Source organism: Falco biarmicus, chromosome 4 (genome assembly GCF_023638135.1).
Source record: "Falco biarmicus isolate bFalBia1 chromosome 4, bFalBia1.pri, whole genome shotgun sequence".
Lineage (NCBI taxonomy): Eukaryota > Metazoa > Chordata > Aves > Falconiformes > Falconidae > Falco > Falco biarmicus.
Genome location: NC_079291.1, coordinates 28,704,583 through 28,717,212, shown reverse-complemented (window position 1 = coordinate 28,717,212; position 12,630 = coordinate 28,704,583). Strand labels below are relative to the sequence as shown.

Sequence of the window (12,630 nt, the reverse complement as noted above, 5' to 3'; positions counted from 1 at the left end):
TCCTATACGATCAGTCTCACTCATTTCACCACCATAATTTCTAAAGTAATTCTGTGGAGACAAGGTGAGATCTGGTGCTGCCCGAGTCTGTACTGAGTGCAATGGGAAACATGGCCATGAGTCACAACTTGGGAAAGGTCTTCTCATTTCCAAACCAAAGTCTGCTGTACTCACCGCTGAGGAGAAGGAGCTTCCTGATTGCAAAGGTTTGCTGACGAACCACAAGCCTGTTTTGGGGGGAAGCCTCATAGCGCAAATCGATTTCTGGCATCCACGTGAAGCCTCCAATTTGGACGAAAGCAGCACATGGGAAAGAAAATAACAAGCAGAAGGTGCTCAGTGGAGGGGAAATGCAAGGGAAGAGGCTCAAACATGTATAACGCTACGCAGTTGCTATGGTGTTGAAGAAGGGGAAGGGATTCTGATGGACTATGCTGGCTCCTTGTTCCTACTACGGTGCTTTGAGACTTTCCATTCCCCTGAAACAGTAGCTTTGTGCAGGTAAAGTTGCACATCCCAGGGACCGTCACCTTGAGAAAAAGTGCGTCATCAAGATAGAGCGGGGTCCTCATGCTGTGAGTGCAGCTCACGAAGGGAAATCTCACTGTCCCAGCGTACATCACAGCTTGATTCTCGTACAGGAGCCCTGTGCTCTCCATGACCCTGGCAGCAAAGGGGAGGGGAATGCCTGGCCGCCTCTCTCTTAACAGACAGACCGTCATCTATTTTCACTTGACTTTAGTTGCAGTTTTTCAGTTTCCTGGTCTCTGCACAGTCCAGCTGTGGAGTCCTTCCAGGAGTGGCATAAACACATGCTGTGATCCCAAGCAAAGCACCGGACTCCAGCTACAGCAGCCAATCCAGTCCCCATTCGGGAATGTCCTCCCCATCCCCCTTCTCCACTGCATTCCCAACATAGGCGTGACTCACTGTATCTCAATGTGGTTCTTCGAGGATTATTTCCCAACATATTTTCTTGAACACAAGCAGCAATTTCCCCTATGCCAAGAAGAACTTCCAGGGAAATCTCTGTGTAGTGCTGCCCTGCCTTCTGGGGACATGAATCACTGCACATCAGTGCCTGAAGTACTCCGCCATGCTGTGATACGAGAGATTAGTTAACATGCTGATAATCCTTTTGCTACAGAGACACAGGAAGGCTTTCCCACAAGGAAACTCTTTGATCTAAACAAAATTATATCTTGGCCTGAAGTTTAGAAGGTGGCTATAGATTTAGAGAGTGTCGACTTCTAGAGGGCCTATCTAAGAAGGACTTCAAACAACTTTTCTCCTGGCAAGAATCCAGCATTTTCAAGGCTTCTTAAAAACAAGGCAGCAAAATCACTGGTCGCTTTTGAAAATGTTGTGTGAGATACTTTGCCCGTGATGCACGCAGCGCATTTACAAAACAGTGCTTGTTCACACCATGCCTCCACACCTGGAAAGAACGTTCATACTACCGCTTTTATTTTAAATATCACTAGTTCTTCATATGCGAGAGAGATTACATACAATATACTATATATAGATTATTTATATTATGTTATGCTATGTTATGTTGTATTGTATATATTACATTGTATCATATTATTTATAATATATACAAATCTATTCTCAGAAATAGATAAAGGGGGGCAGAGGGGGAAGAAAAATCCTCCCCAAGAGCAAGACCCAGCCTCCCAGGGCAGATGAAGAATTCACTGTTCTGGAGCCCTTTGAAGAAGGAAAGCGCTGACAGTCGTCACTATTTCACTCCCACTGAGCGTGTGTCTGCCGGGCAGACCTCTGCCACCTCTCCTGCATGGAGCACGTTGATCAAATCCAGCTGAAGTTGGAGCCAGGTGTGGAAACAGATTTGTGGCTGAGATCAGCTTTGCTGCAACGACCATGGTTCAGATCAAAGGAGAAAAAAAAATCAGTTTGAGACCTTTTGAAGAAATGTTATTGAATTTTTACTGAAGAATTTTTACTGGACAGATGACCTACTGTGGTCTGGGAAAGCTTAACTCTTTCTTACAGCCTAGATGAGTATTTTATGGTTCTATAGTATACTGCACTCATCATATTTAGCACCAAGAGAAGAAAGCGGTACTAGTGTTTTAACATGGCTAATACCCTGGCCATGCAGTTAATAATGAGCCAAATGAAAAGAAGTGCTGGTAGGGATGTTTGTCCATTCTCACCGTATTGGTAGAAGCATTGGCACAGCTTTTTGAGTCAGCTCTGAGCAGGAAGGAGATAAGGCCTTGATGATTAGCTAGAGCAAGTCTCTCTCACAGAGGTTGTTACAGGAGCTTTCCAATTTGCATGAACTCCTGAGTGTTAGACTTGGTGGGGGAGATTTCCTGAAAGGCCTATAAAGGAGTTTGGGGTTTTTGAAAGTTCTCCATGGTATCTATTACCCAGAAAAAACTCAAAGCTGGTCTCTTCATGATACTTAGTGGTTTTCATAATCTTACATACCACCCCAAGCTGGTGCAGTCCCTTGTGGCTGTGCATTATTAGCAGATGAATTGTGTGCCTGGTGACAAGAAAGCAGAAGGGGCAGAAGGCATGCTAAATGCCCCCTGCCTCATAAATGCACCCTGTTGATGCAAAGTTAGAGCTAGGCTGGACCTGCAAGCAAGATGGGTGAGCTTTCAGTCCACTGGGTTATGCGTATCTTGTTACCCCACTGTGTTCAGATTCCTTGTGTGCTGGGTTTTCACGGTTCTCTAATTAAGTCCCTCCACTCCTTTCCTGTTCTTTTTTGCCTTCCTAAGCCTGGGTGCCCGTGTCCGTTCTCAGGGAGTTCTTGGCTCTGCAGGCACGAACTCCTGTTGAAGTTAAAACTAATCTCTAACAGTTTTGATATGCCTGGGCCATCTTCCAGGGTCTGCTCTGTAAAAGCAGAAACACAGTGATGAGTCAGGCTCATGCTTTCTAGGACTGTTATGTTTGTCCCATCTTTGACTTATCTATAGCAGAAGACAACAGCCAAGCCTGACCTCTTCTTAGGACACATTTATTAGCACAGCATGAAATGGATGTTTTCATTTATTGTAAAAAGAAATTGTCATGATATCAAGTTTGTAAGGAGGAAACTTTGTCAAAGGCAATCGTCAGAGATGATTCTCTGTCCTCTTCTGGCTATGAATTCTTCTGTGGCAGTAGTATTTGTGAGTTACTCTGACACAAATTGCTCTCAGTAATTAATTTCTCTTGCAGTGGTCACCACCCAGGGGAGGATGCCAAACCTCTTTTTGTGCTGTCTCCTTATTCAGAAGTAATGAGCATGCGTACCCATTGCAGCTCTGACTCCTAACACTTCGGACAGGAAGGCAGCTTCAGGAATAAACTATCAGAACTCAGCAACAAGCTTGCTTTTGGATGCACTGTTTCGTGTTCACATCCAGATCTACAGCTACTTGGTGACATGTTCACTCACCATCTAAGGTTACGGTAAATAGACTTTTTCCTCATTTGTAGTACTGTTGTCCCACATATAATTTTCCTGCTGTGTTTTCCAGTGGACTTTTCATGTCTAAGATTCTCTTGTCTTAGGAATTCATGTTCACTTTTAGAGAAATTATGGCTTTACTTTAAAAGTCTTCAGTAGTATGTTGCATCAAAAGCTCAAGACCCAGTCAGCAGTTACTGCCTGCTTTCAGTACTGGTGCAGAGTCTCAGAGATGCAACAGCTCTCCAAATTCTTTCTAACAGTCCTGTTCTCCTAGAAGTATTTCTGTTGCTGTGATTACTGATTTATATAACATAACTGTGAAGAGAAGCAGACTACCTGAAGGATAATCCCAATTTGTAAGAGGCTACCTGACCTTAACCTTTCATGAAGCTGCCTCCAAAACTTCCCATTCTCTCATTGTCTTCTTCCACACCTGCAGCATCACTAACCTTTTGAAGAGGAAGTGGAACAATTAAGTAGACAAGCTATGGGTTATTAAAATATTGATAGTGTTAAAAGGTACAGGCTTTTGCCCACCACATCTGGCATTGGCCTTCTTATGACAAAGCAAGGAGTTTTGTAAGTTGTTTCCTTAAAACTATTCCTCTGCCCCTGACAACATCTAATGTGTAAAGTGTTGGTTCAAGGACTGGTTTTTATACATGCCTAACCATGACGAGCCATAAACACACATTGTCTGGTTACAGGTGGAGTTACCAATAAGGCAAATGATTACAAATGATTACAAGAGGCATAAACTCTCATTGAGAGATGATCCTCAGTCAATGTTAGTAACAACCACACATGGTGTAACTTACAGATCAAAGTAGCACCAGCACTGCTGTAGCTTTCATGGCTTCTAAAAAAATTTCTCCCGTTGAAAGCTCGCAGGCTTCATTTCTGCCTGATTTTGGTTGATTTGATGAATTGCTGTTTATTTTGACGGGTTTGATTTTCTGTTGTTCTTAGGGAGTTTGATACAATTTCATACTGCTTTTATGGGAGATCTTTATGGAAATACCTTTGTCCCATTTAGGGATGACTCACCCCAAGGTCCCCAGGCTCAGGTGAGCAAAGTGCAAGCAGGTCTTCTGGGGTCATCCAGAAAGAACCCAGCAGTGGGGCAGATGTGCACTAGCACATGCTTCCATGTGCGAGGCCAAGTGGTGGCTGTCCAAGGTGGATCACCAGCAGGAAAGAGAGGCCCCGCGCCCCATGGAGCATGTCACACTGCATACAGAAACATCATGGGGCTAAGGCTGTGTCAGGGCAGGGGCAGAGCAATGTGGAAACCAGGCCTTTTTCTGTAGATACACTTTAAGTCACCAAAGTGCTTTAATTTGAGTTAGTCCAAAACAGTGGGAGTACCAGCACTGCGAATACTCATCACCATGAATGATACAATGTGAAGATGAAGGGCAAAACGATGAAGATTTTCTGGGGTAAGGTCAGCAGAGTAAAAAGAGAAACCAGGCACAAAGGAGCAAGGTTAATGCAAATTTTAGCTCACCTTACTGTAGGAGTTCCTGGGCAAATAAATTTTTACCATGGATCAAAGGTGTCGCAAAATAAAAGTATTTATGTTTTGAATGAGAGGCAGATATCTCCCACAATTACACAGATATGTAGTTCCCTCTCTTGCAATTCCCTTCCAAACCGTTGGGAGCTCCTCTGTCCAAATAGACATTTCACCCTGATCCTGTAAATTAAAATTGGTAACAGTCAGTTTGGTGGACATCACCATCAGGCCAGCATTGGGACAGGAGAGAAAATCCCAAGGGCAGAGTAGCATTATGGGCTCGGTTTGCCTATGATCTCTTGTAGCTGTTGTCATGTCACTAGCACAAAATGCATGTGCAACAAACAGGTTGAACAAAGTTCAGCTGAAAGTTTTCTGCCTGCAAAAATTGACTGTGCAAGTTCTAATGGAGTTTTTAATTCCAAAATCCTTTTGTAAAATAAAATGGGCACAGAACCATTGCCAGCTTCTTCTGAGATAAAATCACAGGCTTAGGAACTTGTAGTCACATAATCGGTTATTCATTTACTTTTTTATTATTTTTAATGGGCTGCCTTAATTTCTCTCTAAAGACTAGAACAAAGGCTTTTGCTGAGCATTTTCTGGCAGGATCTGGGAACTGGCGGCACCACATCGAACACTGCTGCTTAGCAATCCAGTTGCCTTTTACCAAGGACAATGGGATTGCATTAGTGTATTTCCTTTACTTCTATTAAAGTGGCAGAAAGATGCCCTAACCAACATCCAGACTTTTCATGTCAGATGCAATACATGGAGCTGTATGACTTAAATAAATCTGTTAACACAAGGTAGGAAAAGGAAGTGTTTAATTTTAGGGAGAGAAAGTAAGGAAGTTAGGGCAAGGCAACAATGAATTTGTGACAGGGGACACCCAAGAACAAGAACTTGTCTGAGGTCAGCTGCAGGGATGTGGCTTTGCTGGCAGTGAGTAGGTAGGTTCCTGTCTGCCTCAGGGTGGATTAAATGCTGAGTGCAAGCAGATGTGGAGCTTATTCCCACATCATTGCTGCTTTTAATTGCAGATATTTCCAGAGCTGAAGGTAGTTTGTTCTGTAGGACTGGAAAACCTGCTGTGCAAGAAGCCCTCCTCTCCTCCCCCACTGACATTGAATTTATGAGTTCTGAAGAAAAATACAGCCATTCATACTGGACAGTACAGTCTGCTGTACCTGTCCAAAATGCAATCACAGGTACCAGTGACAACGTTGACAAATGTGTCTGCTCCCAAGTATAAGGTGGCATTTTCAAACATTCACCACACAGCAGCCACTAGTCATTGGGCACTTGAAAAAAACCCACCTTTTTCCATTCAGAGTTCTTCTTCCTCACCATACTATAAGCAAATTCAACAGTGAATGGGCTCCCAGCCTTGTTCTCCACAATTAGTGAATAAGTTGTTGATAAGTTATTGGAAAAAAGAAATAAATGATGGAATTGTTCTTCTTTCCATTTGAATAAAGTACAGTAGCAGGTTTGGGGAAATAATCGGGTTTGGGGGCCAAACCAAGCTTAAATTCTTTTATCAAAACAACCCAGAAGCTGAAAAAAATTTTTTGACAGAAGTTTCCCCAGGAAAAAAAAAAGTGTTAGAGTGCTATATTTGAGGAGAAAAAGGAAAGGAAAAGCCTATTTCTAAAAAATCAGAGGAAAAAATGTAAGAAGCCATCACCCAGAATTGAAGAAAATCAGAATATCCTACTTTTGAAATCCCAGGTCTGATTTTCCCTTTTTAGGGAGGGGGGCTGAAGTACATGTATGACTTGGTAAAAGCTTACAAACTGTTTTGGCCAGCAGGAAGCCACATTTTTCCGTAGAAGAGAAGGCTTATTTTCAGTTTGGATCCACTCTCGGTTGGGAGAACTTCCCCAGCCATCCTTGCGAGTAAAAGGACCATGTGAACTACGCCTCACTCACCCTCTCCAGTACTGGTATTGCCAGCTGTACCCCCAGGCTAGCAGTACAGGAAGGCAGAGCCCTAGAGGCTATCCTTCCCTTCCAGCCTCTGTATTTGTATTTTAAGTTCAATCAGCAGATGAAGAGCCTGGAGCAGGGATGGGTCTCCAGGACCTCAGTGCCACCCAGCAAGGGTCCAGACCTCAGAAAGACAGCGCAAGGCTTGATCCTGTTGCTGCTCAGCTGCACAGTTTGCTTTCTAACCAGCCTCGTCAAACTGAACAAGTCCTGTGGTGGTTTGGAGGCACTCGAAGGCTTTGGGAAAACTCCAGGCTTCAAATGCCAAGGATATTTGTTCAATAAAAAAGTACAAATCACCAGAACAGGTGAGAAGTTTGATTTGATTTTGTGTTGTTCCTTTTCAAATGCAGTCCCATTCATATTTTCAAGTTATGGTTCCTTGTTATTACAAAGGGCTTATTTGTACAGCACTAGAAATTCTGACTGAAAATGTGTTTGCTTTCTAAACTTTACCCAACAGTAGGCTGGATAATTTTTCCCTCTTAGAGCTTCCTCTTTTTTTTCCCATTTTACTCATCCAACAATAGCTAAGCTATTTCTGCATATGTTCTGTATACTTTTTCAGTGAATTTCTTGATTAATTTTTACAGCCCAAAATCCAGTCAATGTGAAGAACTGGTTAATTATGGCATTTACACAATACTTAATCTACTCATCTGGAGTCCTTAACATGAAAAGATAAACCTTCTATTATGGCAAACCTTCTTTTTCCCCCTTTTCTTCTGGGGATCCCTCAGAGGTCTTCCAGTTGATACTAGACCCATACTTTAATGACTAATCCAAAGCAGCCTGTACTTTTGTATCGTCATTAAGTGCTGTATCAGCTCAGATAACATGGAATAAATATTATCTCAAGCTCCATAAGGTATGAAATTCATCAGATCATAGCATTTTCTAATATTTTTTGGTCAAACTAATGTGCTCTCAAAAATGTAACAAAAATCTATTTGGAACGGCTCAAGCTACACAAACCAAGCTGATGCATCCCAAGCATCCCCTGCCTGCAATGGGAAATGCAGAACCTGACAAGACTACTCGTATCAAAAGCCAGCTTCAACACAGCTGCCACATCAGCCAGCTGCCACTGCCCTTGAAGCTACGTAGCTTTCCTCTCTGCACACCAGCACTTCCCCTCTCCTCTACCCTTCAGCTATAATTGCCCACCTCTTCTTTGTGTTAGCTTCCTACATGCTTGTTGCATTATGTGGCCTCCTGTTAAAGAAAAAAAAAAAAAAAAAAAGCCCCAAAAATCATTTACAATAGCATCAATCCAGATATGACCAAGTACTTAAGAAATGTTCATATATGCTCATTACCTAACAGAATATTTTCCACAATATTAACCTCAGCCTCCTTCATTAATCACATAGAGCACAGTATCCTTTAATACCTCTGCTGCTGGCAGCTGCACCACTCTGCAGGTGCAAGTAGGTTCAACAATTTTTTTCCAGTAATGTAGGAGGCATTGGTATCTGGCTGAAATGTACTATCCCATGGAATTTGTTACTTTGCTGCAATTTAAAAACTGTTTGTGTGGCAGGATTGCTAGACTGAAGTGACAGGTGCTAGACAGGTGCTTTTAGCAAGGTGATCTGTGGACCAGCCTTTGCAGGGTTGGTTTTCTCTTCCTCTCATAATACATAAGTAGAAGGCTAACTGTGACTATATAGGCTTGGATCATTTAAATTATGAAGGAAGATGCTTTTTTTTTTTTAAAGAATATTCCATGTTTTTCTGTTCCCATTCAACTAATTTCAGCATAAAGAAAAATCCTTCCTGAATAATATAATTACAGAATTGTACCATGAACTGTGGTGCAACCTGAAAAGCACTTCTAACTGGACATCCTCAGGTTGCAAATGGAGGCTATAGTTTTCCAAAGCAATCTTCCTTTAGAGATTTAACTGCACTCTGTGATATAGAAATACTATAAGCATAATTTTTTCTGACAGCATTTTGGCTTTTCTACTTGCAATGCTAGCTGGGTCCTTCAATTTTGAGATAAGCAGATATGAAAAATAAACTTAACTAAGAAGACAGCCAACTTGAGCAAACCTCCAAAAATGCTGGATACTGAGTTTGGGATAAACCCAAATACATTCTTTTATGTCATGGAGTTCCATTATCTAACATTTGAATGGTGCATCAGAAAGAAATCGGCATTTCAGTGAAAGCAACAGCAGTAAATGATTAACTTTCAGGAAAAGCACTATCTGCTGTAACATTTCTGGGCCATTGGTTTTCATTTGTTTGGGGCTGTTTCTTTCTTTTACTCCTTTTTTTTGGCTCCTTTTTATTAGTTTCCTGAAAGTGCGCAGTGTGTCTGCAAGTTCTCTGAATTGGCCATCTCCTCTTTACGTGACTTACACAGTAGAGTCTGTTTTCCATGTTTTCTATCTTCTTTCAGGTATTGAACATATAATAAATACAAAGTTAGAAAGCCCTATGATTTTTTCAGTGCCAGTGAGGTCTCATGATTAACCTGATGACTAGGGCATGAAATACTAAGAAACAAATGTTCCACGAGACAGGAACTGTGCACAGTAAATGGAGCAAACCATGTTTTAATGCTTTATATGAATGGTTCTGCTTTGTTTTCCCAAGGGCAAATGAATATTTTATTATTTTTGGTTGTTATACCCAAACTGATAAACACACTAATGATAATCATTGATAACAGCTTATGGACAAAAAATATGCAAACTACTTGTGTGGGAGAGAAAAAGACATACAGTCCTGCTGTACTTGAAGTTAAATACATGAGTTTCAAGCTTAACTAAAAAGCCAAACTATTCTGTTTCATTATCAAGGCCACCTCCATCAATCCTGTAGGCTGGACCAGGAGGTGACTGAAGTTCTAAGTAGCACATATTTCTAAGTAGCACTTGTGTTTAGATCTGCCACTAATATGCCTCCAATAGTGCCTCCAATAACTACAGCTACACATTATAGCCAAAGCCGCAGCCATCCATAGGGATTTTGCTTTGGAGCCTAAAGATCCACCTGGAAAAGGATCTTGAAGCATGAGAAAGTTTCTGACTAGCAGGGAAGCATTCACCCAAACTTTGCATGACATAAAGTCAACTTTACATAAAGTCAACTTGCAATCTAGCCATGTTTAGGACAAGATAATATATTGTTTTGGGGGACAGCTGTCTCCAAAAAGCAAAACAGATCCTGGAGAAATTTTTCACTGCACATTAAAATTTTTTTCTTCAAACAAAGCTTCATGCTCACCCCCTTTGCTTGACCAGGCATTCCTTCACAAGATTTGTGCAAATTTGCACCTACTCCAGTTTGACTTGCATTTCTCCACGTAGTGTGCAAACGCATTAATAAATGGCAGGTACTCTAGAATTAGCACATTTTCCTCACATAAGAAATCAGTGGTCTAATCAAGAAATTAATTAAGGTCATTAATTTTAGAAAGATCTCATTGTATTTTAATCTGCTTTCCCTTTAACAAAGAACTTGCTGCATTCAGAGTTCATGTAACCCTGGAGTAAAGCCCAGTTCTGACAAATGTTTGGCTGCAAGACCTGTGCAAACCTTGTCACAGCCTTCAGTTGTCTTCCTCTTCTTTAGGCCTTTCATCATTACACATTCTACAAAGAGCAAATATTTAAGGACTGGGTCTTGCGTGCCTCTGAAGAAGCATTTCTGAACTAAAATATAAAAAATGGAATAATTGAAATATATATAAAATGGAATAAAGGAGATCTCAGTGGCTCACAGAAGATTTTTGAAATTATCTAAAGTCTATGAGGTAAAAATAATAAATTTTCCTCTGATGCTATTTGATTTTTAGGAAGTGGTATGCATTTCAGAAATCTCCTGTCTAGAGACCCTGTCATTTTAAAGTTATTTTGACACTAAAGTCAATCTTACCTTCTTACAGGTAAAGTCCTGCCAACGTAGACATTGGAAATAACAAGGAAATTAGCCACTAGGATAATTTAAGAAAGAAATTAAAAAAATGTTAGCATCTTTTGAAAAAATCCAGCTGAAATGCCACACTGATAGGAAAAATGTTTCAAGTGTTATACAACAGATGTCAAATTTGGCTGGAATGTGGTTCAGTGAAGATAGGTCAGAAGGACAACTTGGAACTGATACTTTACTTTAAAGAGGGGAAAGAAAGCTTTGTGGATCCCTTCTAAGGAAACATGAAACAAGTCTGACTTTCCTGGGCTTCCAGTTTTCCCAGGTGCTGGAGGAAATGGTAGAAAAGTCATTTTTACTGTGTATTTCAGACTCCCATTTCTTAAGCATAGACGTATCGGAATATGTAAAAGATTTGATTATGAAGAAGTAAACAATAATCCTAAATCCTTATACATATTAAATTATAGGACAAAAAGTTAAGTTCTATGGTAGGTCATTTTATTAGAAATAATTTATAATTTTCATGACATTTCTACTCAACAAACATTAACACACTACCACTAAGACTGGAAATACTCCATACTGTATGGAAAATTAATTTTTTTGTATGAAATGGCAAGTTACCAATATTATGTATGAATTCCCTGAAAGCATTATCATTTTGGTAAGAAGAAAACAATATTTTTTCACTGGTAGCTCTGGAGTTTTTGGGGTTTTTTGGGGGAAATTATACCAGTTTCCAAAATTTAAAAAACAAAATGTTGATCTTGCCACCTCCCTGTGCTTGTTCCTGGACAAAAGCATGCCTGTGTCAGCTAAAGCTGTAGCCTATGACAGAGAAAAATTTAGAAAAGTGTCTAAAATTTCTTTTTAGAAAGGAAATAACTGAGACAATAGACAGACTATACCTCTAAGTTTTTTACGTCTTTTTGCCACCTTTTACATCCTTTTACATCCATAACCTTGTTGTGATGTTATGGACCCTGTTCTGCTTACAGTGCTGTAAGCATACCTCCCCTGGGCTGACTTACAATGCAGCAAAACCCATTGCAATGTGAAGACTGTTCTGCCTGCTGGTGCACATCAACCTGGTAAAACGAGATCAGCTGAGCTGTACCCAGCAATGACTGGCTTCTAAATACTGGCCTTGTGCACCACGGCCACTCTTTCATCTTCTGCACAGCTAGGCAGCTGTGCCGCTCGACCAGCCCCTCTGCCAGCGATGTTTGTTTGGATTAATTAGTTAACATCAGAAAAGCATGTGTCCTACTCATTGCAGTGCCTTGCTATGACTGTTCATTATGTTGTGATGTGAATGGAAAAAGGCAGCTTTTCTATACCGAAAAGTAAGCTGAAATTAACCCCACTCCCTGTTTCCGTCACTTTGTATTAATGTCAGGGGTAGGTTCCTGGTTCATAACCTTTTATCTCTTGAAAATATTAAACATAAACCACCCCCTGATAAGCAGTGATAGTGCATTTTGTAAGGGGTTTGTAAAACAGATAAGGCAGTTAAGAAATCTGACTTAAAGTTTTCTCTCTGGCTCAAGGGAAGTTCCTGCTCAGTGCGTACAAAATCAGTCTACAGGGCAGAGAATAACAGTAAGCGAATGAAGGTCTGAGGGTAGGTACCATGCCTCTTGCATAATAATTGCAAATTCTAAGTGATAAGAAGAGACAGGAACTGTGGTTTTGTTTTATCATTTTCTGACTCCCCCAATAAATCAGTCAGTGCTCCCCCTGTCTCTTTATGGCCCCTTTGGTGGACGGAGGCATTTTATCTCTGTTA

The 12,630-nt window shown here is 40.9% G+C and overlaps 2 protein-coding genes across 3 annotated transcripts in view; both read left to right on the top strand.

The window, feature by feature from the left end:
- ITGB8 (integrin subunit beta 8) overlaps positions 1–3,417 on the top strand; it is a 69,158-nt gene extending 65,741 nt beyond the window's left edge. For both annotated transcript variants that reach the window (XM_056334734.1, XM_056334730.1), the window contains exon 15: positions 3,208–3,417. In XM_056334734.1, the coding sequence (XP_056190709.1) occupies positions 3,208–3,297 (90 nt within the window). In that variant the 3' untranslated portion in view covers positions 3,298–3,417. The remainder of the gene's footprint in view (positions 1–3,207) is intronic.
- Positions 3,323–12,630, top strand: part of ABCB5 (ATP binding cassette subfamily B member 5) — a 68,171-nt gene continuing 58,863 nt past the window's right edge. The window contains exon 1 of the mRNA XM_056334728.1: positions 3,323–3,441. The gene's annotated coding sequence lies outside the window, so the exon portion shown is untranslated. The remainder of the gene's footprint in view (positions 3,442–12,630) is intronic.